The sequence below is a fragment of the Sylvia atricapilla genome, chromosome 25 (genome assembly GCF_009819655.1).
Source record: "Sylvia atricapilla isolate bSylAtr1 chromosome 25, bSylAtr1.pri, whole genome shotgun sequence".
Lineage (NCBI taxonomy): Eukaryota > Metazoa > Chordata > Aves > Passeriformes > Sylviidae > Sylvia > Sylvia atricapilla.
Window position 1 is genome coordinate 5,967,654 of NC_089164.1, and position 24,821 is coordinate 5,992,474.

The 24,821-nt window shown below is 51.1% G+C and overlaps 2 protein-coding genes across 3 annotated transcripts in view; both read right to left on the reverse strand.

The window, feature by feature from the left end:
• The window catches only part of PPP1R12B (protein phosphatase 1 regulatory subunit 12B), a 132,712-nt gene extending 128,984 nt beyond the window's left edge, over nucleotides 1–3,728 (reverse strand). The window contains exon 1 of one of the 2 annotated variants that reach the window (XM_066335732.1): nucleotides 3,405–3,728. In XM_066335732.1, the coding sequence (XP_066191829.1) occupies nucleotides 3,405–3,692 (288 nt within the window). In that variant the 5' untranslated portion in view covers nucleotides 3,693–3,728. The remainder of the gene's footprint in view (nucleotides 1–3,404) is intronic. The other variant, XM_066335731.1, reaches the window with a different exon arrangement.
• Nucleotides 3,729–10,774: 7,046 nt separating this feature from the next.
• Nucleotides 10,775–18,987, reverse strand: LOC136371473 (serine/threonine-protein phosphatase 4 regulatory subunit 3B-like; the record flags this gene model as incomplete). Its single annotated transcript, XM_066335583.1, has 12 exons — nucleotides 10,775–10,846; nucleotides 11,254–11,413; nucleotides 11,860–11,999; nucleotides 12,321–12,490; nucleotides 12,657–12,857; nucleotides 13,335–13,422; nucleotides 14,138–14,261; nucleotides 14,311–14,344; nucleotides 14,450–14,579; nucleotides 15,854–15,967; nucleotides 16,493–16,570; nucleotides 18,388–18,987. Coding segments are annotated over 12 exons (1,911 nt in total), but the record flags the coding sequence as incomplete, so codon positions are not given.
• Between the last annotated feature and the right edge of the window lie 5,834 nt (nucleotides 18,988–24,821).

Below are 24,821 nucleotides of genomic sequence, written 5' to 3' on the forward strand. Positions count from 1 at the left end.
AACCCAGAGTCACTGCACAAAGCACCTGACTATTCAGGAAGCAGTTCTTGAATTAGCACAGGCACCCAGCACCCGAAAACAAAGTCAACAGCCGCTACCAAGGTACTGCAGAGTACTGTAAATGACACAGGAGTTATTTCATGAGCAACTCACTTCTCCTTGAAATAGGCCAAAGGGAAATAAAGAGTAAATCATCAAAGGACAGACAGAGGATAAACAATCTTCACTGTCTGTCATCCTTTGTGAATGAGTCCTTGAAGATAAACAAGCACTGCTATTATTACACTGGCAGATGCTTTCTCAACTAGAAGCAGCAGAATGTTTTTCCCTTAAGACTCAATTTTCATACAAGTTTACTCTTTGGTTTTATCTGTCACACAGGAGACAGAGGAGCAGTTCGTACCCATTTCCCACCACCCGTAACATTAGAGAAGTTCAACTACCACCAGTAGTTCATTTCACCAACTGGTAGCAGTTCTCTTGATGATTTCTAAATGTTCACTCAGATTTAACTAGTATCTCCCCTTCCATTCTGCATTAGACACAAAACCATTGTCAGAAGTAATTCAGTGAATATAACATAAGTTAATCATTGAAAATATGGGACTGATGTTGATCCAGCAACATCCTACAGGCACTGAGGCAGAGAACATACAGCTGAAGCCACCCTACAGGTTCCAGACATGGGCTGTGGTGCAGGTCTGTACAGCACCTGATGCCTCCAAAAAGGGCAGTGACACAGGCTGGAGGCTCAGAAACATCACTTGTAATTGAAAAGGTCATTTTCAAAATACAGTTTTGTGGTTATAAATAGCCAAGCCAGCTTCTCACACAGCAAGTACACAATGGCTCTTCGCCAGAGTGGCCCAGGTACCAGAACAAGTGTGATTTTACCTTTGTGAACATACACACACAATATTTGGGGCCAGTCTCCGCTTCAAACAAACTAACCCAATTTGTAAGATTGGTCTTAGGTTTTGTGGGAGCAGCTGCCTACTGTGACAAATTAAGTCAATTGACTTGGTTAACCCTTCCATTACCTAAAAAGACCTGATTGCTCATCCAGAGCAAGTCTCATATATTAAATAAATTCTTTAACAAAAAAAGCCACCCCTATTTCACCTGAGGTTTCTGTCAACAAAGCCAGCTCTTTTTAATGTGTAAGGATTTCATTCCTCAGTGAGTGGCCATTTGGTTGCACAGGTATTAAACAAGAGCACACTGTCACTACCATCTGCCCTGTAATGTAACATTGTGTTTCCAATACTAAGAGAAGTTATTCAAATATCTTCACATGTATTACATCATTCCAGTTGACAACCAGTGCTCTGGAGATCTGGGGATCCCCACCTGGCCTCAGCTGATGCTTTACCATAGGCAGCATTATTCTCCAAGCAACACAAAAACAAATCTATTTTGGACAGGTTCAGAGAAAGGAACTCTTAACTACCTCCTCGACCATGCTAATAACCATTTTCATCTGATAGAGATTTACAAACTCAGGATACACATGCACAGCAAAACCTTTAACAAAACAGCATTTGCTCCATTTGGGTGTTCAGGAACATCTTGTCACTTTTCACCAAAACTGTTATTACATCCATGGGACATTGGAACAAAGTTTTTATTCCAATCACAGTATGGTTACCCTCCCCTTCTGTCAAGTTTGTGAAGAAACACTTCACATAAGCAGCTGGCTGGTACTGCCAGCATCTGCTCCATTGCTCACTCATCCAAGTCTTCCAAGTATCAAGCCCTAGGTGTTACTAGTCAGTGTCACCCGATACTGTGCTCCTAAGGCATATATGATACAATTCTGTATCCTTTACGTATACAGAATTCAATTTGCAGCCTGCCTGTCAATACATGGCTTGCCACGGTCTCCAGGAGTGTGACCTTGCTGAGCTCACTGCCTGCCATCAGAGACCAGACACTTCACATTACCCACAGCAGCAAGAGACCCAGGCCCTTCTGAAGGGATCACAGTCGATCCTGGCTGGAAACTCCTCATGAAGTCATCCCGACTCTATCATGTATCCACCTTAAATTCAGCCTTTCCAGCTATCAAAATGCTTTGACTAACCAACTTTTCAGTAAGTAGTTGGTTCTTACTAATGTCTATAAGACTACTTATTTGATAATAAATGTATACGTACTGTACTGGAGATTATTAATGCAGGGCAATTTATTTGCTTTTGCTACACCAAACTGCACAAATAACCAAGGAAAAGGCCCAGTCACTACAAAGGTCACTGCTTTGCCAGCTGAAGTCTTATTCAAACTGACAGTCTGTAAGCTTGCATGCTCTTCGCTTCACAATTTATTTCTGGAAGTCCAAACCACAATGAATGGATCTCCCTGCCCCTTGTTCCCTGACAGCAGGGAGCCAGCAAGCTCCTGAACCACCTTGTACACGTCCCAAATGCTTCAGCAACATCAGCCCAGCAAAGAAGAAACCCTGACTAACTCAAGAACTATCCTGCTATTTGTGCTGTTAACACATTATTCTTTACAAACACATTAGTTCCAGATATTATTTCCAAACTGTACTTTTTTCTCCCCACTCCTGTTACTACACTACATGCTTAATCTACACTATCTTGAGCTAAGAAAATTTTTTTCCCAAAGCTGGCCTGGATCCAAACCAGATTCATTTCACTGACCAGATACACCAATCTGAGACACTGATTTCTTACGCTCTGCTAAATTCTCAATCAGTCTTGGACAGCAACAGGTTCCCAATATTCTATAAGACAGTTTTGCATGTTGCCTTGCATTCTTGCTCATCTATACCAGAGCAGCAAAAGCTACGAGTGAAACACAGTACATGTTTCTTGACAGTCAAAGCTTTACCGCTCTGCAGCCAATTCCTGCGACCACTTTGTACCATCTTCACATTTGGATGAGTATTAATAGAATCTACGTTGCTAATTGGCCATGCGGCCACTCTGCGCTCTCTGCCAAGGAGCAGTCAGGGGAGTTTCAAGGCAACTTCGATAACACACAACACAAGAACTGGCCAGACACTCCTGACCTTGCAAAATTCGCAGTCCTCCCAGAAAAATTTGCCAGCACTTCAGGAGACCCCAATCATACCTTAAGTTAAAAAAAAAATAATAAACTGGCCGCCTGGTCAGGCGTGCAGCCCTGCCAGACCCGGCTTTATTCTGCAAATTAACTTACTTAATAACCCTGTAAAAAGTTGGTACATCCCCCACTGCCCGACTGGAACCACCTCGGTCTGTGCCCTGACACAGGCTGAACGCAGTGGACGGGGCCCCGATCAAAGCGTACCGAGTCTCTGTTTACCAACACCCTCGGCCGAGGCTGCAGGTCGCGCTGTGCCCGCCGGCCCGGCGCTGCCCGGGGTTACACAAAGCCAGGCCGCCCCCCGGCCCCGGTACCTGGTGCAGGGCTGTCAGCCCGTCCACATTGGTGGTGTTGATGCGGGCGCCGCGGCCCAGCAGCCTCTTCACCTCCTCGGTGTCGCCGCTGGAGCAGGCGGCCAGGAACACGGCGCCCTCCTCGAAGCGGACCCGGGACCCCCCCGCGCCGCGATGCCGGCCGCGGCCGCCCCCCGCCGCCACCGGCTCCTGCTCGGTCAGGGAGCCCTTCCAGCGCCGCAGCTGCTCGGCCCGCCGCAGCCGCGCCGATTCGGCCCGCTTCCCGCCCAGGTGCTCCGGCTCGGACATCGCCGCCGCCGCTCTGAGGGCCGCGCGGGGCCGCGCCGCGCTCAGCCCGGAGCGGGGCGCAGCGCCCCCGCCGCCATCTTCGCTACGCCCACGCCGCCGTCGCCGCGCCCGCGCCGCGCGCGCCCCGCGGCACCCCGGGACATGTAGTTCGGGCGGGGGCGGCGCCGCACCTGCCCCGGGGCGGCCGCGGCTCCCGGCGGCCCCCGCGCGGCGCCGCACCTGGGCGCGACCGGGACTACAACTCCCGGCGGCCCCCGCGCGAGGGCGCTATTGCTGCGGCTTCCCCCAGTCCCGCCCTCCCCGGAGTGACAGAATCACGGAACCGCTGAGGCTGGAAAGGACCTTCGGGATCATCGGGTCCAACGTGTGCCCGATCGCCACCTGGTCACCCAGCCCAGAGCACGGAGTGCCACGTCCAGTCGTCCCTTGGACGTCGCGCTTTCAGGGATGGGTACTCCACCACTGCCCTGGCCAGCCCCTTCCAATGCCTGACCGCCCTTTCCAGGAAAAAAATCTTACTAATATCCAACCGGAACTTTTCCCGGGCACAGCTTGATGCCGTTTCCTGTCCTGTCCCTTGTTCCCTGGGAGCAGAGCCCGACCACTCCAGGCTGCGCCCTCCTGTCAGGGAGTCGTGCAGAGCCAGAAGGTGCAGGGCTGTCTGCTTTCTCCCCGAGCCTCCTTTTCTCCAGGCTGAGCTGCCCCAGCTCTCTCAGCCGCTCATGGTGCTCCAGACATATCCCCAGCTCCGTTCCCTTCTCAGGAGTCTCGGGACAGATGTCCCGCTGCCATCGGGACGGACAGAGGGCGCAGAGCTCTCAGAGCAGCTCGGTCCAGCAGCTGCCAGTCAGACAAGTAGCTGATTTTTTTAAGGAAAAGCCGGAACCTGAAGATTTCCAAGCAAGAACTAAGCAATCAGTAGGTCTGTGGAAACTCTCTAACCCTGCTGCCACAAGAAACATAAAAAAAGTACGGACTTCTGAAACCTTCACGAAACCAAATTCATCCTCCTTGAAAAGCTCAGAAGACAGGAAGGTTTATCAGAACTTTGTGCAACTCTTCTGCCACACTAATACAGGATTTGTGCAAGGTTACAGACATTAGAAAAGAAATATTACAAGAATTTTTGATTCTCTGGGCATTTAAAGATGTATTTAAAGAGTCCCTGGGGAAAAGAGCGGTGGCCAAACACACGTGATTGCATATATTTAGTATTTCAATGTCTGGCTTCCCCTGGTTAACCCCGAGCCAGGGCGTCCCCCGGGAGCGAGCGGGGACCCTGCGGGGCTCCCTCCGGCACACTTCCCCCGGCTGCTCCCTTCCAGCCGGAGCTGCTGCAGCGCCGAGGGTCTGCAATGAGACCTTTGCTTTGGCTTCGTTGTGCCTTCCCCGAGCCCCCTCTCGTGGCTGCGATGTCCAGTCCCGCTGAGTGTCACCACAGCAGCTCAGTGTTCTCGGTGAAGGCCCCTCTCTATCAGGGTACTTACTCTTCGGGACCCAGCTGCTGAACGGAGGATTTGCCTCAAGTTGTTTACTGGAGCAATCTCAGGACGGCTATGCTGCTGGATGATCAGTGTCAAACCCCCCCAAAGCAGATAGCATTTGCTCGTTAGCCTTAAAACAATTTCAGCAGTTTTCAGCAAAGTTCCAGGGAAACCTCCAGGAGCTGTGGAACCGTGTATCTGATATCCCCAGTGTGCAAAATATCGTGACCCAGTCTAATGAACAGTTAGAAGCCACATTAGGACTATTCAATATTCATAGAAAGGCCAGGTAATGGCTGACATGACACCATAAAATCGCAAACCCGGAGTTTGGAATTACTAGAACAAAAATGGTTCAGAGAAGAGCAATGAGGACAAGAGTTTCATGTGACAGACTGAAGTGTGGGGCTCCAGACAGTGGGTGGTGAGGACAGTGATTTCTCAGACAAAAATAAAGCGCAAACGCAATAATATTATATATGAGAAGCGTTTTATTGATAAACAAGAGTGTTCTTACTAAAGGGGGAGAGACAAAGAAAGAGCAGAGAGAAAATGAGAGACAGAGAACAAAACAGAAGACAGGGAGAGCGGCACCCCAAGAACCCCAGCTGTCTGTCAGAGCGTGTGTGCTCCAAACCCACGGCGCGTCTCCCGAGCTCTCGAGGCGATTTCCAAACAGCATGTTATAAATTACTATTATAAAGTTGGCTTTTCGCAAGATGTGTGATATATGATTAATAACTTTGTGGTAAGGATATAAGTTTTTATTTCTGCTGTTAGTAAAGAAAATTAGGCATAGTGGTAGTAGTGATATAGTATGGTTAAACTGTCTGTTTGGCTGGGATAACATCCAGTGAACATATAAAGAAGACTCTGCTGTTGATACACCAACTATCAGCATCTCCCATCTGAAGAAAGCACGGACCAAGGTCCTTTTGCCAGCAACTGCACTTCCGCTTGGAGCGGAGCACCATGGAAGTCCTTGGATTTTCCTATTAGGCGGGGCCGGCAGTTCGAGGAGCCGGCGGGAATGGCGACAGCCTAGCCCGACGGAAGGGGAAGGGAACCTGGGGTTTTAGAGGGCGTGTACAACTTGGAATAAGGTTTTGAGGGAACAAATTTTGGTACAAACAGCATAACTTTCTTAACAGACAGGGTACAACTGGCATAACATTTTAAACAGCATAACCTTCCTAACAAATGACAGACTGTGTCAAAAATGGGAATTTCTTACATTTTATTCATTTCAGCTACCTGCTCCCATGTGCTAACGCTCCTCCACAGCCCGATTTGACAGGCATTTTTGGCGGTCATCCGGGCATTTGCTCCACCGACCATTGCGGGAGCGGCTCACAGCCCCATTGTGGAGGCTTTGTCTTCTCTGATTGCCTGCCAGCCGAAGCCTTCCTGGGGACAGGGCTGCCAGCACATCTACAACCCCTATAAGGAGGCAAAAATAAAAATCAGGTTGCAATTAGGTTACCACAAGGCCGTCGATATTCCAGTCTGAACAATACCAATTCTCTCAGCCTTTCCTTAAGTCATCTCTGTGGCCTCCTCTGGACTTGCTGCAATAAAATGATGCTTCCTGTGATGGACCCCACGGTGGGGAGCAACTCTGTGGGTGGCTTCTCACCTGAGCAGGGCAGAGGGCAGAATCCCCCCTCCTCTGCTGCCCATGCTGGGGGATCGGCCCAGCACACAGGGGTGTTAGAGATGGGTAATGTGATGCTTGGCTCTTGCAATTAAGGCAATTAACATACAATGTGTAGGTTACGAGAAGTTTTACTGATGTATAGCTATATTATTGTGATTTGGCATCCTTTGTTCTCCCCATAGTCCCTTTCCCCCCACTCCCACCTCCCTTATGGTTGCCAAGGCACTGCCTTGGTAGTCGGGACATGTGGAGAGAGGGCATGTACCTGTGCCCCTTGCATCAGGCATTTGGGAGGGAAGGCTTGTTACTAGGAGGCACAGCATGACAACACCTGAGCTCCAATCAAGTTGCAAGAAAGCAGTCTGCACCAATGGAGGGCAAAGAAGAGTTGACTGGCAGATTTTGGGAGGGGCCAGGGTTACCTGATGCATCACAGTGAGAGTGGCTGTGGCATGTCTTTTAGTTTCCCTGATATTCAGAGCAAATGTGTCATTGAAGAAGAAGAAGGAGAGGGTGTGATGTTGTGTCCGAAAAAGAAAACTCACTTTTACAGGAAAATAAAATCGGCACAGTGCCCAGAAACCGCACACTGTAAGGACGAAACACCAAAGACCAGAAATGAGGGGGGAGTGGCAGTATATAGGCTTGGGGGTAGAGGGCTCTAGAGACATGACCAACTATGGAACATTGACAACCAATAGGGGAGCAGAACTTGGGTTCATTAACATGACAGCAAAGTCAGCTGGGAGGAGATCTCTGTCTCACCTTAAGTTCAATAAATGCCTCCCAGGGCTTGAAGCTGAGGTCTGGCTTTCCAAAGGTGAGATCTGCTTGGCCCTGTGCCTCTGCCAGGCTGATGCCCATGCTGATGCCCATACTGATGCAATACCAAAGGTACAAAAGGCAGAGTAGCTATTTTGTAGGTGAGCACGTGACTGTCATGGTGTCCCTCACAGAGCAATGTCGCTGTCCACCTGGACGAGCCTGACACTGCAGACACGCGGGGGACGTTCCTCCGGATCTTGTGAACCAGAGGGACAGCTAAGGGGACCTTCCCCTTGTCACACGAGAGCCCTACAAGGACGGTGAAGGAAGGAGTCCAACCCAGCTGAAGGGCAAAAGTCCAAGACCTTTATTCAGTCCCAGATGGAGCTGTGAGCCTCAGAGGAGCTGCTCCAGCTGAGCAGTAAAACAGGGGAGACAGCCACTTACCAACGGGAGGTGCAGAAGGAGGCATCAAACCATTATCCAACAGGGAGCACAGTAGGAGTGAACTAGGTTTAGAGGGACTGTCAGAGAAACCAGTGAGAACACCAAGGGAGGAACTTCCTCTGTTCCTGTCCTATCACTTGATGCCCTTCCCTGAGCTTTCTAGAAGCCAGGGGGAGCAATCAAGTGACAGACAGGACTCAGAGGAGGAGGCTCGGAAGGATCTAGAAGGATTGAGAGTAAAGAGGAGCAGGGATAAACTTGGGACATAACACTTTTCCAGAAACAAGGGGAGAAAGAGCAAACCATTATTACAAATCACAGTACAACACATGACAGTGTAATTCTATGCTCCCAGCACTGTTTTTTTTTCCTTGTTCATTCCTTTGTTTTGTTAAGGTTTAATAAACCGTTGAAAATTTAAAAAATAAGCAGCGTTTCTCACAGGGGGTTCTGGGTGCTGGCACATGTGGATGGGCCATGTCCACCTCTCACCCACCAGGCACCCACAAGTCTCTCCCGTCAGGGCAGCCCTCAGTGCCTTCATCTCCCAGCCAGTCTCTTCCCAGCAGGATCAGTTCTTCCTGCTGATGGGCCTACTGGGTCTGTGCTGGAGCAGGCCTTCAGCTGCTTTTCTCTTTTCGCTTCCAGAATGGAATTCCTTGGGGCTGGAAGCCAGGCTGGCCTGAGCTGGACCCCTGGCCCAGAGCTGTGGGCACAGGCACGTTGGCAGTTCAGCTCTGGGTTCTGGGAGCCCCTTCCCTGCCTGAGCCGTGGGAACGGGAGAGAGCCCACCCTGTTTGCACAGTGGACAAGAGCAGGCAGGCCTCGGTCCAGTGAAAACTGCCTGGCTGGAACGAGCAGCCAGTTGAAACCAGGCCTTTCCTTGTCCTGACAGGAACTTGACTCTGGCATATTTGGAGAGATTTCTGATTCTTCCCAGGACTCCTGGACATCAGACTGAGCTACCAAATGTCAAGAAGCCTTGTACAGCCATATCTCTGGAGAACTGGCGGTGACCCACACCAGCAGCCATCCTCGAACACCTGCAATCTGTGCCATTGTTTCTGTGCTTTGTGAAAGACACAGCACATTGGAGTCAAGATGTCATGTCCATATGAAGACTGGATTAAATAATTCGACAGACATTTGGGGCAGATTCCCAGACTGTAGGTCCAAGTTTGCTATAAACACTACGTGCTGCAAAAGGCCTTAGATGCCAAGCTGGGGCTGTCCCCAGTGTTATGAATAAGGTGTAGTGATTGGCTCCTGCAAATGAGGAGGAGTTATTAAGTATGGTGGGGAGAAGGTCTGTTAAGGTTTACATTGTTTGGCATGTACTTCTGTTGTTGCAGTATGGTTTTGAGCCCTTTTCTGTTCTCCCTTCAGTACTCCCCTTTTGTGGTTAGTGCCTGGCAGCTCTGGCGGACAGGGCCATACAGACACATGGGGCAGGAGTTTATCTGCCCCTTGGAAGAGGCGGCACGGAGTGGGGACACTTGTTGCTGGGAGGCGGGGCAGGGTAACATCGCACCACCAATCAGGATACGGGAAGGGCTCCACCAATGACATGGCCGGAAGGGCTGATTGACAGGCCTTGGGAGGAGCCAAGTTCACATAAAAGGATGGGGCCATGGGCCCTGGGAGGAGCCAAGTGTCCATATATGGGCAAAGGCAGGGATTGTGGGAGGTGCTGGAAGGACATATTGGGACTGCTCATGGATACTAATGACGCTGATGCACCCATGAGTGTATAAAAGGCAGAGACACCATTTTGTGAGCCTGAGCCTGTGGTGGGCACAAGGAGTCCCATTAAGCTCCCAGTGTTTTTCTCCCTTTGCTTTGTAACTTTAATGGGTTCAAATTAAATTTTATTTATTCATTTCCACCCTGGGTTTGAGTTGTTTATAACAATTTTTGGGGGCTCTCTTCTGAGATATATCCACCAATTCCAAAGACCCCTGAGGCACTTGTGTGGGGAGGGCAGCCCCACCAATTCTGTCAGCCCGTCCCGGGCATCCGCTAGTGGGCAAAGCTACAGCCTGTGGGAGGGGCCAGAAGGACATAGGAAGTGCTCATGAATATTAATGAGGCAAATACAATATCAGAATAAAAAAATGTAGAGACACCATTTTGTGAGCCTGAGCCTGTGGTGGGCAGGAGGCATCCCTTCAAGCTCCTAGTGCTCTTCCCCCCCGTTGCTTTGTAATTTTAATGGGTTCAGATTAAGTTTTATAGACTCATTCCCACCAAGGGTTTGAGTGGTTTATAACACCAGCAATTCACGTGAAGATTCACAGAAATCTTTTGGAATTCTCTCCTGATTTGGCTTGGGGAGACTGGACATGGGACCAGGAAAGGTCCCCCTTTCCCCATGGAATTCCATGGCTTACTGCACTGTTCAGGAACTCCCAGGAAAACAGGTAAACATACCCATTCCAGTTTCACAGAACATTTTATCCCAGGTACATTTATCAATAATACATCTTCTACAATTACAGAGTCCAATATCAATTCCTGAATTTTACAGCTCAGCCTTAATCTTTTAATCAAACAATTTTATTGGGAACTTGAACAGAAAGCAAACTTTTCCTTCTTGAACAAACTCTATCTACTTGTCTATATACAGAAAAAACCAAATCTCTTAACAAAACCTAACCCTAATACAAACTACAACTATTTAACATCCAACTATTTACAGTCTGCGGACCCCAAAATGTGGGTTTCCTTCCTTAGGCCAGACGCAGTCTTTTCTTTGGAACTACCTCCTCTCGATCACTCTCATACTCTACTGGTTGATGTCTCTGCCAAATGGGAAAAAGAAACAAGGAAATTCCCATGTTGAAAGAATACTTAGAAAGGTGCAATTTTTGTACTCCCAAACGCCACATCCTCTGTCCATGCCCCAGCCAGATGAGCAAGCGGGCAGGGCAAGAGCCAAGGAGTGGCCCCAGTTCAGGGAAGCAGAAGATGACAGATCAGACTGTGGCACCAGGTCAGCACCAGACTCCAGGGTCAGCCCATCCTTTCTTCAGGCTTCCCCCCAGCAGTCAGGGTGTCCCTGGGCAGGGCTTGGGTGAATTGAGCCCTAACTAAGCCCCCCTGCAAGCCCACAGGCTGTTGCTGCCCAGGCCGCATTGCCCTGGGCCAGGCCTGGCACGGCAGCTCCGCTGTCCCTGGCCAGAGCAGCAGCTCAGCCCAGTTCTCCCACCTTGAGGGCCCTCGGCAGGGGGCACGGTGTTGCCTTCTTTGAAGAGGAGCCTGTGAAGCTCCTTGGTGCTGTCTGAGCTGCCTCCCCTTGGGCAACACCGATGATCATTTGTTCTTCCTGCTCTGAGGCTCTTGCACCTCTGCCCAAGAGGGGTGGGACCCTGTAGAGAGACAGGACAAGTGACTCCAGCTTCGGTGCTGCTTCCAAGTCAGGATCAGCAATGACTTGCAGAGTTTGGAGGGAGTGTGGCCCATTTGGGAAGGCAATCCAGCTCCATGGGCACTTGTGTCCTCACTCTGAGACAGAGCAGCCACTGGCTGAGGCCCAAGCAGGCTGAATTCTGCCTCACCGGGACAGAGCTCTGGGGAAGCTCAGGACTTTCTGAGAGGAGCAAAGAATGTCCTCAGCAAGAGCAGCTCCACTCCAGGGGGCTGCAGGGAAAGGCAGAGGCAACTTTCTTCTCATGCTGCAGTTTTCCTCCAGAAGGAACAAGAAAGTCAGTGCCAGCCACCTACTGCTGCTGCCCTCTGGCAAAGAGAAAACCAAGGAGCAGCCCTGCCATAGGGCAGTCCCTGCCAGGCTCCCAGCACAGAGACTGGGGCCTACCTGTGCACACTCTGCTTTTGTCGGTGCTTGTCTCTGTCATATTTCCTCTTCAGTCCCTGGAACGTCTGCACGTAGGTGATGGATTGCAGTGCAGGATAGAAGTTCTCGATGACATAGGTAACCAGGGACTTACAGGCTTCCTGCAGAGGAACAAAACACGGTCTCAAGCCTCCAGTAGCCATAGGCCACAGTTCAGAAAGCTTCCGAGTTTCCTTTGCAAAGGAACTTGGCCAGAGCCAAAACGCTTTTGGTCTGGAGCAAGCGTGAAACAATTCAGATTGATCCTGAAGCCAAGAGCTGAAATATGGAAAGAAGGATTCATCTTCCCATGGCAAAGGACACCAGAGTGAGCAGTGACCCGAGGCTGTTTGTGACACTTGCACTGAAGCAGGAGGCTGCACTGGGCCTGTTGAGCTGAGAGGCCGTGGGCATGTCCAAGCTGAAGCTGCTGCTGAACTCACCAGTCTGAGGAATTCAAACAGCTCCAGCACAGCCCAGTGGAGCAGGTTGTACATAGCTCCATTCTCCAGCAGAGCGTGCACAAGGGGTGCCAAGAGGTTTCCCTGGATGATGTAACGGGTATAAAGCTCATCCTTCAGGGCAATGATCTTCCTCAGGAAGTGCAGAGCACCTGTGTGAAGAGAGCAATGCAAGAATTCCAGAGCCACAGGCCAGGGCTGCAGTCCAGAAATTCATTCCCATCCCTTCCCATGAATCCTGAGTTCCAATGTCCCGTGGAACACTTCCCACCCAGGACACTCTAAGCTTGGAAGAAGGAAGTGCCAAAGGCTACTCACTCAAGGCCAGAAATGTGTGTTTGGAACTGATCAAGAGGAGGACTCTTCTTAGCAAATCCCAGTGGAGGATGTAACTCCTCATGTGCTCCTTGTGTCTCGTCACACAAAAAACCAGCAGCTCCAAAATTAAGGCCTGGAGTTGCGCCGTTTGATAATCGTCTGCAAGGAAAAGAATGCCTTCAGTGAGACGCAAAAAAAAAAAAAAAAAAAAAAAAAGAAAGAAAACAAAAAAAAGAAAACGTCCTGTGCTGTCCACTCAGCTCAGGTGCTCCTGCAGCTCCTGACATGGTTTTAGTGGACTTTAGCTGTCCTGGGTTGCTTTAGGAGGCAGAACTTTGGGGGAGAACAAAACAACCAACACAATGGTGACTTTTTGGGGCCTTGAAGCATATCCTAGAAAGCATCCAAGTCCAACTCCTCCACCATGAACAACCCTCCTCCAGGAGGTCCATCTGCTACAAAGCACAGCTGGAATCCATGTCAGGGAGGGGAAGAAGGGCCTGAAAAGTGCTGCCTGCAGAACGCCTGTCCCTGGAGAGCAGCCTTTCTCCTCAAGTGTATTCCCAGCTGGCCTGACTGGCTGATCACTGGGAGCACACCTGTCAGTCCCTTCCAGACACTACAAGCCTCCAAAGCGGGAAAATAAGGAAAAATCCTCATTTGCTATTTCCCAGGCACCTTTTGCTGCGTTGGCCAGAAGCGGCGCAGTCAGAACAGGAAGACAGCGTGTGTAGAAGGAATTGAAAAATCCAAGTATTTTGGATACCTAAGGGAGAAAATGACTTCATTAAATCCTGGCCTTGGCAGAGACCTTCCCAATCAGAAAGCACAGCACCAGCAGAAACAGCTACAAAGAGTTTCCTTGGCTCTGACGGCTCTGCCTGTATCTTTCTGGCGGGGCCTGAAGAATACAGGTGTTCCTGCACAAAGAGCCGTTTTTTTCTTTGGGAGGAAACCTGAGAGACATCCAGCCCACCCTGCTATCCCCAAGAGAACCCCCACCAGGGATGCCAATCTGTCATGGCAATCCGTGACTCCCAAGGCCTGACAAAGTGTCCTTCCAGTTCTCTCCAATGCAGTCATTGCATCACGACAACCAGCCAACCTTTTCCCGGGTATTCCTGTCCATTCCAGGGGATGAACCTGTGGATTGGGGGTGCCAGGGCCTCTCCTAGACTCTGCTGCTGCCAGATGTCTCCCGCAGGCAGCAGGAGCTCTGGTCAGACAGTGCTGTGTCTCTGAAGTGCTGCTTGGGGGAACGACTGTGGGCACAGTGCCCCAGACACAGCCTTGGCCTCAGCCACAGGTTCTGGGAACTTCATCTCCTTTGGAGCTTCTTGCCATTCAGGCTCAGAGAACAAGCACTAGCCCCCAAGCTCAGCCTGTTTACACGCTGGGCCCACAAGAAGAGCACTCGAAAAGACCAGGGTTTCTCTGGGCTGAGGCAGACAAAGAGTCCTCAGCCCTCTGCATTCCTCTACCTCAGCTGTAGCCAGCAGATTTCCTGGATCAAGCAGTGTCTGCAACAGCTCCATGACCTGATCAGCTACTCCAAATGTAGCATCAGGATAGCAGATCATCTGCTTCAAGAGCACGCGGATGAGGTCAGTGCCCTGAAAAAACCCAGACAAAGTAAGCCTCAAATAATTAGAGTGCAATGGGTTTCCTGGTTTCTATCTGTTTGGTTTCTTTCTTTTAATAAAAGTGAAAATGAAATAGAAAACATTGAGATTTTGTTTGGCTGGTTTGTTTCCCGATTGCCCTAAGACTGGTCTATCCAAGCAGCTGCAAACCACTTTTACTTAAGTGGTCTCTCTGCTGGGCCTCTTGCATGACAAATTCTTGGACCAGGAATGGACAAAAGTTGACAAGATAAGACAGGATATCTGTGGCAGCAGATGCCACTCGCAGATCATCCATTCCCTAAGAAAAAAGAGATTAATTTGGTAGGGTAAATCAGGTTTGCTGTTTCTCATCAGGTAAAGCTGCAAAGAAAAGGGAGTGAAAGGTTTTGGTAAGGTTTCATTCTCCAAGTTCTCTGAGAAACACAGTAATATGGTTCCAGAGAAGCAACAATAAAGCAGCAACTCTTTTGCCCATCCTTTGCCTCCTTTAGGAGGGACTTTCTCTGAATCTGTGAGTCCTCATTTAAGCAAGAACCATTCCCATCGTGCCATTTCCTGTCTGGAATAACTGAGACACTGATCTTCTGTACCTGTTACCCACAACTGATTCATTTTGTACCAAAGGACCAATTGTACAAATCAATCTGTCTCTTTCTTCTCCTCACTTCTTCTCATCAAAATGGACTGTAAGCCAGACTAAACAACTCCAGTCCCTGCCTTGTTGTGTGGGTAAATTAAAGGTGGTTAAGCTTAAGTTTGCCAAAGTCAAGTTTGTGAAGGGGCTTCCTTTGCCTGGGTGTTGTTTAAAAACTTGGCCAAGTGTCTCATTCTGCCTTCGTGTTCTCAAGCTTGCAAGTCCAAGATAGTTCTTGAACTTCCTGGGAATGTTAGGGTTTCTCCCACACAGGGCTGCAAGGGACTCAGACAACCTTCCCCTAAAGCTGCCATGCTGAGTGGGGCAGAACAAATGTTTTGCTGGCAATGCTGTGCCTTGCTGAGTTCCCTGGTAGTTCCTGCAGCAGAGAAGTACCCTGGAATCTGGTGTTTGTGACGAACAGCAACACTGACCCTGGACTGCAATGGTCAGGTGGCAACAGCTGCCTCAGCCAAAGGAGTGACAAAATCCTGGTTTCCCATTGCTGCTCATGACAGAGAAACCTGCTGCCACCTTGACAGGATCTTCTGGGAAGGAAGAAGCCAACAGCTCCAGAGGAGCTAAAAAGATTTCTCTGGCGCCAGTCCAAGCACAACCACAACAGCCCCAGGAAAACAACACCAATGCAGCTGCCCTGTGGCAGTCTCTTTCCATCTTAACTCTGCCTTGTCCCAAGGACTGCACTGAGCACAGAATTTGCCCCTGGTGCAGAGTCACAAGAATCAGGGGAACCCAGGCAGGTGCTTGCAAGAGCCGTGGGAACTTTGGGATTGTGGCTGGTCCAGTCTGCATCCAGTCTCAGCAGAGCCAAGGTACACAAGCAAAGGGACACACAAGTGCTCAGCAGGTCCAACAAGTGCACCACTGGGTCTGGCCTTTCCTGCTTTGAGGAAAAGCAGCTGGCAGTTTTCACTTACCAGCAGAATCTCAAGAGCAGGAAGAAGTCCCAGCTTGGCCAAGCTTTGTAAAAATGCCTCTCTGTTCTGGTAAAACATGAGCGAAAAAGCACAGAAGTCCTTCAGAAAGTTCACCTGTTGCAGAAAAAAGAATTTCTGGTGTCTTGCTGACACTCTGAGAGAGTGGAAGGGTTATGACTTCTAGTAGAGTTTGAGTGTCGGTTGGACCTTCCTAGAGAATATTCTTCTTCTAGTGTCTCCTCCAAGCTTGGCCAACATCAACAAAGCAAAGCCATGGAAAGGAAACACACAGAGAAAGAAGAAATCCATCACTTGGCCTTGACCTCAGAAAGAGCTCAGATACAGAAATAAAGTTCTCTGGGATGCTGAAACATTCTGGGAAGAAAGCAGAGCTTGAAGTCTAGGGTGTCAGTTCCATGCTGGTCCTTTCTACACAAGGTGATCCTGATTTACAACAAAGAAATCACAGCTTACATTCCCAGAAATATTTCCTTAAGTGAGGACTTAAATGAACATTGAGCTGCACTGGCAAGGATTCCTGGGTTCCAGAAACACCTCAAGGAGTGCAGAAGGCCTCAAGAACAGTTTCCCTTTTTCTCCTTCATCCTTCTCCTTCCAAGCCCGCAAGCAGTGACTCACCAATTCCCATCGCTGGTGGGCACCTGTAGCTCCAGCTGTTAACTGGGCCAGAACTTCTGACCAGAATTTCTGGTCTTTCTGCAGAACACACAAAAGGAACACAATTGACACGCGCCCTCTGGAAAGGCAGAACAAGGCAGAACTTCCATCCTTGAGAGGATCCCCCACTGCCGTAAGCCCAACTGTCCACCCCTCCATTCATTGCAGCCCAACAAAGGCCAGAGCACACAGATCCCGCAGGATCCTTCCTTCCCAGGGCACTGTTTTAGCAGTGCCTCTGTGCAGCAGAAGCAGGGGCAGAAGTGCAGAGCCACAGGGGAATCTGAGCTCAAGGGAGGCTCCCAGAAAGTGGAGCTTCCAAGAGCCAGCCAAGACACAGCTTGTCCCATGCGGCACCTGCCCTGTTCCCCTTGCCCTGAGAACATCCTTCAGGGATCCCTTTCCCTCCTGTCCAGCTGCAACCCTACAAAGCATCTTTTCAGGTCCCCCGGGCAAGGGGGAGCAGATGAACAGGTTCCCAGCTGGCTGCAGCCGTGTCCTAGTTGCCCTTCCTCGCACTCAAACCAGTTGCCCCCTTGCAGATGCTCTGCTCTCACTTCTGCCCCAGCCTTGGCTTGGCACAGTCACTGCTTCTCCTCCCAAGAGATACTTCAGGACCTCTAGGACATGACCTCCCTTCTGGTCAAGAATTTCAGTTCCCCCATTGCTTAAGACTCCAAAGGGACAAGAAGACTAAGGTGAACATAATCACCACCATCATCACCATCTCTCAAGGCTTTGGACACGTTTTGTGTCCCCATATTTCTTGGCAGTTCTTCCCATGGCAAGCAGCACTGGCAGCGTTCTCCCTGAGCCTGCTCTTTGGCATCTCAGGTTCAGAATGAGCTCCACAGACATTGCACCTAGTCCTAAGAGGGAACCCCAAAAGCTGCTTGTTCCCTAGCTCCCCACAGAAACCTGCTCCAAAGCAAACCAGCTCCCAAGCAATCTGTTGCATGGCTATTGAAGAGAAGAACTTGAAACTCTTGACAGCTCATTCAGGAATCGTTAAATCCTTCCCTGAGCTCTTCCCTTTGTTAAACTACAGAATCCAAGGGAGGAGAAAGAAGTGAGATTTCATAAATTACTCAAAACCCAGGCAGGAATGAATAAATAAAATTTAATTTGAACCCATTAAAGTTACAAAGCAAAGGGAGAAAAACACTGGGAGCTTGATGGGACTCCTTGTGCCCACCACAGGATCAGGCTCACAAAATGGCGTCTCTGCCTTTTATACACTCAAGGGTGCATCAGCGTCATTAGTATCCATGAGCAGTCCCAATATGTCCTTCCAGCACCTCCCACAATCCCTGCCTTTGCCCATATATGGACACTTGGCTCCTCCCAGGGTCCACGGCCCCATCCTTTTATGTGAACTTGGCTCCTCCCAAGGCCTGTCAATCAGCCCTTCCGGCCATGTCATTGGTGGAGCCCTTCCCGTATCCTGATTGGTGGTGCGATGTTACCCTGCCCCGCCTCCCAGCAACAAGTGTCCCCACTCCGTGCCGCCTCTTCCAAGGGGCAGATAAACTCCTGCCCCATGTGTCTGTATGGCCCTGTCCGCCAGAGCTGCCAGGCACTAACCACAAAAGGGGAGTACTGAAGGGAGAACAGAAAAGGGCTCAAAACCATACTGCAACAACAGAAGTACATGCCAAACAATGTAAACCTTAGCAGACCTTCTCCCCACCATACTTAATAACTCCTCCTCATTTGCAGGAGCCGATCATCACCCCTTGTTCATAACAGAGTCATTCACATTCTGTGCACATGCAAGCACATCTGATGAATGGCAATCCTTTGGCAACTCCAGCTCCAGGTCCCAAGCCACTGAGAGTGGGTCAGAAGCCCCTTACCTCCAACACATGGAAGATCTCCTCTTTTTTGCAGCTAATGAAGGAGGTGAGGCTGGGCAGAGAACCCTCTCCTACCCCAGCTGCCTTGGGCAAGATGATGGCCTGAATATACTGTGCCCAGTACAGCTGGTGGAATTTCTGCTGGAGCTCAGGGTCTCGGATGGAGAGAAGCTCCTTCAGCTTGGTTGTTTCCTGAAGGAGCTGCCAGCGCCATTTGGGTTGGGCTAAAGAGGGGCCATACTTGAGGCATCCAGCCACATCCATGATACACTCCTGCGACAGCATCACCTCCAGCACAGCTGCTTGGTCAAGCCATAGGATTCCTTGCATAATGGCTGAGAAATGCTGCAAGGGCTGGCTGAGCTGTAACTCCTCGCAGATTTGGAAAAGCTCTAAGAGTTTGGGAATGTAGCCTTCCTTCTTCAAGGCCAGTGCTAGCTTTTCCCTGCAGCTGGCTGAGGAGAGAGCAGACGTGATCAGCTCAGCAACCTCTGCCAGTCTGACAACATTGCAGGGAGGAAGGCTGATCCCAGGGCAAATTGCAGCCATTTCTCCCTGGTGTTCCTCTGGTGGCTGCAGAAGATGAGGAGTGACTTCCAAAGGTCACGCCGGCCAAAAGGCAGCAAGAGGGAAGCGACAGGGAAGCACGAGGAAAGACCACACTGTGCTTGCCTCCTGTTGGCTCTGCCCTGGAGCTGCCTCAGCTTCCTCTGGTTCTTGCCTGTATGATGTCACCTGCAGCAGGAGGGTTCCATTGCTCTGCTCCTCGACGACCTGGCCTCGGGCTGCCAAAGGTCCTACATTCTGCCATGTCCTCGATAATCAACTGGTGGGACTTGAGGAAAGAACTTGTAGAACTGAGGGGACACATCCCAGCAGCCTCCCAGTACCCAGCAGCAGAGGGTTACCAGAAGGCTGCAGAAGCTGAGGGAGGGCAGGTTTTTTAGTGAGGTCTTAGGAAGAAATTCTTGCCTTGAAGTGTGGCTGGGCACTGGGCTAGGTTGTAGGACCAGAGAGGTTGTCGACTCACCAGGCCTGGAGGTGTGCATTGAGTTGGCCCTGGTCGGACACCAGGTGCCCACCATATCCACTCTGTCCCTGCCCTCTGCACCTGGACAGGGCAGAGAAAATAGAACCAAGGGTCCCTGGATTGAGAGATAAGGACAGGGAGAGATCTGTCCCCCTTCACTGTCACAGGCAAAACTGCCTCAATTTTTGGATACTGATTGAATTGATTACTCCCAGCATCAGGGCAAGATGATGAGAAGCCAACCAAATGCTCACAGTCACTTTTCTCCCAGCCCTCCCTCCTTCCCAAAGTCTCCCTCATCCCCCCCAGTGGCACAGGGAGAGAGGAATTTGGGTTCTGGTCAGTTCATTCCAAATTGTTGCTGCTGCTACTCAGGGAGAGGAGTCGGAGTCCTTGCCCTACTCCAGCATGGAGTCCCCACCATGGGAGATAATTCTTCAGGAATTTCTCCAACTGGAGTCCATCCCCCAGGAAACAGCTCTCCACAACCTGCTGCCACGTGGGTCACACTTCCTCAGGGTCAGTCCTTCAGGCCCTCCTGCTCCAGCCTGGGTCCCCACTGGGCTCACAAGGCCTTGCAGCAAACCTGCTTCAGCATGCAAAGCCCCTCCCTGCATGGCTCCGTGGGCCTGCCAGGACCTTGCTCAGCAGGGGCTTCCCATGGGCTCAGAGCCTCCCTGCGGCATCCCCTGCTCCAGCGTGCAGGGCTCCTCAGGGGCTGCAGGTGGCCCTCTGCCCACCCTGTGCCCTCCAAGGGCTGCAGGGGCACAGCTGCCTCCGCTTGGGCCACTCCACGGGCAGCAGGGAAATCTGGTCCTAGCAGAGTTTGTCCCCAATTTCTCTACAGATGCTTTCTCTGGAAAACTCTGTGCTAAATCCCATTGGTCAGGGATTCATAAGGCAGGGCTTGGGGTGAGCTTAGCCCTAGGTAAGGCTCCTGGCCACAGACCATTACTGCCCGTGCACCAGAACTCCCAACCCTTCCCCTCAGGGAACACCACCAGGTTTGTTTGAGGTCTAAACAGTATTTTTGGTGCTTTTTTTTTGTTTTGGTCACTGCTTTGGGCACCTCTGGCCCCATCTCACTGCCCCAGGACACTCTTTGGCTGGACCTTCTGGTGTGAGCATCCCCGAGTGTCCCTGGGGCAGGGCCCGGCCGTTTCAGCCGCACCGTGCATGCAGACCCTGCTGTTCAGAGCTGAGCAGGCCCTTCAGTCCTCAGGGAAATGAACGTGGAGAGGGTGAAACTGCCAGCTGGAATCCGGCCTGCCTGGGGAAGCTGAGCCATGCAGAGCAGAGAGTACCCTTCCCAATGCCACATGCTACTGCAGTGCAACAGGAGCCGGCGCTGGGAGCCATGGCAGTGCCCGGCCGGGACACAGGGAATCGTGGAATCACAGGCCCTTGCCGCTGGAAAAGCTGCCTGAGAGTGTCAAGTCCAACCATTCCTCCAGAGCTGCCACGCTCAGCACTAACCCATGTCCCCGAGTGCTACGCCCACATCTGTCACGTGGAAAGGGATTTTCTATACCGTTAGCGTGGGGAGATTTCCTTGACCCTCAGTGTTGAAATTGTCTCAGTGTCCCAGGAAAGCCGAGAGCCGTGTGCCCGAGCAGTCTGCCAGCGTCCCGTTAGGGGGAGCCTTCCCCGAGCCATCCTGCTGGAAAGGAGGCTGGTGCCGCTGACTTACTGCAGCCTAAGGGCCAGCCCTCAGCAGCTCTTCCCACTTTTTGACCCCGCAGGGACTCTTCCTGTGTATCTGAGAATGGTGCCTGCTCCTGGCACCAGGGAAGGACTCACACTCAGACTTAACAGAATAGCTCTCTTTATTGATAAAAAACTGTGATGGGTTATAGTTTGAGAATTGTCATAGTACCTCTCAGTGATAGGCTTTGTCAGTGATAGGATCTGACTGCAGACACATGTTCGAAGCAATCCCCAGACAAGCTCTAATCCCCAACTAAAGCATTCAGTGTGCTCAGAGTGCAGTTCTTACCCAGCAAGTTCCAATGGGGAAGAAGGCAGGTTCAGCCCATTGACTGAGCCCAGCAGAAACCATGGAATCTTCCCTCACTCTTTTCCTCCATTCTCAACTTACTTTTTTGCAGTTTCTTTCTGTTTTGTGGAAAGTTAGGAGGAACTTGAGTAACTCAAGTAATGCAGATCTTTATGTATAAAATTCGTCTGCTTTTAATGATAGAGTCACAAAAACCACCCCACTGAGGGTATGTCATATTTTTGGAGGGCAGGTGTTATCTTTGGGATGGAGGAATGTGTTAATGATACAATTAATATAATCAATTCAATTCAATTAATGAACAATTTAATTAATTGTTCATGAAATACATTTTAATGAACCATATTTATCAGAGGAGAGCATTTTCACCCCGAGCTGCTGGCAAGGCAGCAGGACATCTCCTTCCTGCCCTGGCTGGCAGGTGCTGAGCAGTTTCTCAGCTGCAAAGTAGCATCGAGTTTTCTCTAATATCCAACCTGAACCTCCTCTGGGGCAATTTGAGGTCACTTCCTTTTGTCCTGTCCCGTGTTCCTTGGGAGAAGAGACTCACCTTCCTCTGGCTATAAGTTCCTGAACTGCAAACTCCTGCTCTCCTGCATCCCCTGGCTCTGCTCGGTGCTGTTGGGGAGTTGGGAATGCTGCAGCAGGTGAGAGGCAGAGGGACAGCCCCAGGTGACAGAGTCCAAGAGACACCACTCTGCCACTGGGGAGACACTGGGAGGTGAGCTGGGATGGGCTTGGGGCTCTCTGCATTCCCAAAAGGGGCTGAGAGGGTCCCTCTGGAACACAAGGCATCCTCTGTCTGCTGGAAGGGGCCACGCCTGGGCCCCAGTCCCTCTGCAATGGGTGCTTCACAAGCCTGGTCCCATTCAGGCCCTGTCAGAGCAAAGATCAGAGATGGAGTTTCCAGCAGTAAAATTTGGGGATACAGGAATCCTTTCTGAAGCTGACAGGCAGCTTTTAATGCACTTGCTTTTCCTCCTCTAGAGAAAAGAAACAGCAGTAGGAGAGCCTTGGAAACCTGGCAGTCCCTGCCTTGCTCCTGTGGTACAGAGGCTGGAGGGGGCAGGTCTGCCCAGGTCTGCTGCAGGTTGGCATCTACAGCACCATCTCCTGCACCCTGGCTTAGACACTGAGCCGTCTGACAGAGGCTTCTCAGTGTCCAGGGAAAGAATGCTCATTCCCAAATGCTGTGGTGACATCAGCTCTGGGATATGTCTAACACTCTACAAGGCCTTGGGGAACCCTGTGGGAGATGTCTGGCCACCAGGAGCAGCTGCAGGGGGTGATGTTTTTGGTTGACAGCTGCTTAACATGAGTAGTCAGTATGGCCAAGTGGGCAAGGAGGCCAGTGACATCCTGGCTTGTACCAGCCCCGGTGTAGCCAGCAGGACCAGTGCCTGTCCCTCTGTGCTGGCACTGTTGAGGCACCTCTAGTCCTGGGGACAATTTGGGGGCCTTTATGGCAAGAGAGACACTGAGAGACTGGAGCATGTCCAGGGAAGAGAACAGAGCTTGAGAAGGGTCTGGAGCACCAGGAGTGGCTGGGTGAGCTGGGGGGGTGGGGCTCAACCTGAAGAAAAAAGAGGCTCAGGGGGGACCTTCTTATGTTCTACAACTCCCTGGCAGGCAGCTGGAACCAGATGGAGTTCTGGCTCTTCTCCCAAGTAGGAAGCAACAGGACAAGAAGAAATGGCCTAAAGTTGTGCCAGGAATTTCTTAGCTCAGAGTACACAGCAAAATTCCTGTGGAATCTGGTGCCAAAGCTTTCAAGGTCCAAAGGAAGCAGCTCCCTGCTGCCCTCCCAGACCTCCTCCCTTCCTGCCAGTTTCAGCTGCACAATCCCAGCAGCTGCAGCAGCCTGGGCTCCCCAGCTCCTGCCAGAAGAATGCCTGCCCCAGGCGAGCTGTGGTGACTGGAGAGAAGAGTGGGAGAGGAAGGGTCCCTGAGGCCTAGAGAGAGACCATCAGGCTCCTTGTGTCAGCTGCCTGTTCTTCAGTATTCTCTTCCATTTGTCAAGGAGAGAAAGGCCAGCCCGGGCCAGAGAAATTCCATGGGTGTCTTTGCCAATGGCAGCCTTCTGGCCTCCCTTGGCAATCCTGTCCATGGCCACTGCCATCAGGAGCACTGGAGCATCCGGCTTCTCTCCAACCTCACCTGCCGCAAGGGCTGGCAGATCCTCATGGAACACAGATGCCCCAGGGGTTCCCAGGGCAGCAGCTCAGGGTGGGAAGCCATTTAGCCACCAACAAAACTGTTCTGTTCTCCTGACGTCCCCGCCAGTAGCTTCCTGTGCAGCTGTTCCTGGAAGTGGTAGCCTTTTGCTGACCCCCAGGTCCAGGGAACAGAACACTGATGGATGGAATCTTCTTGGAATCTTCCAGGGCACTAAAAATTCCTAAGAAAAGGAAGATCCTTTCCCTGTCTGATGTGACCTGGTTCCTATCCCTGTGTGGGGTTTGCTGGGATCAGGGAGGGTGTCCCAATCCTCTCCCTGCCTTCCTCCACAAGCAGAGGAAGAGTGACAGAGGGGGACACATCCAGGGCACTGTTTCCCAAGGGGATGGAGAGCAGGATATTATACCACAGCAAGCTGTGAATCAGGCAGGAATGAGCATGTGAAGGGGACACTCAAACTCCAGTGGGGATGTGGGGTCCTGCCACGGCTCTGAGCACAGAGCAGCAACCAGACAGAGCATTCAGTGTGGGGTCAGGCTGCAGGGCCTACACATGGACCCTTGGCCTTTTAGGGTGTAAACAGCATCCCCTGGGGCCTTGGAATTGTCACAAGGTCCTGGGCCTTCCTGGGCTCCTGCACTGCCCTGGTATAGAAACACACAGAAAAAAGGGAAAAGCAGCTTTGCAGCCCTGCCGTCACACTTTCTGTAGGCTGCTCTGGGAATGTTTGGGCTCAGAGGGACATGTGTGAGGGTACAGAGGGTGTGTGGGACATTAGGGAAGGGCAGCAGTGTCTCTGCTTCTGCACTGCTTTGGCCTCTTCACTTCTCAGAGCTCTCTCTTCAGAGGGAGCCAGACTCCCACCTGTCCTCCAGCTGTGCTGGGAGTGTTTTCCTATCATCTCTGCAGCCTTTCCCGTGCAGTTTGGGGCTGTGCATATTTCCCCCCCGACCCTGTCTGCACCCAGAGCAGCACCGTTGTGGTAGGTTCCCATGGGAGCCATTGCCAGAAAGTCTCTCCTCACTTCCCTGCTCTGCAATTTGTTATGAGAGACTTATAATCCCACCCTGGGTTGGGTTGGAAGGGCCCATTTTGTCCTACCTCCTGCCATGGGCAGGGATACCTTCCACTAGCCCAGGTTACTCCAAGCCCTGTCCAGGTGGCCTTGGACACTTGCAGAGATGGGGCAACCACAACATCTCTGGGCAC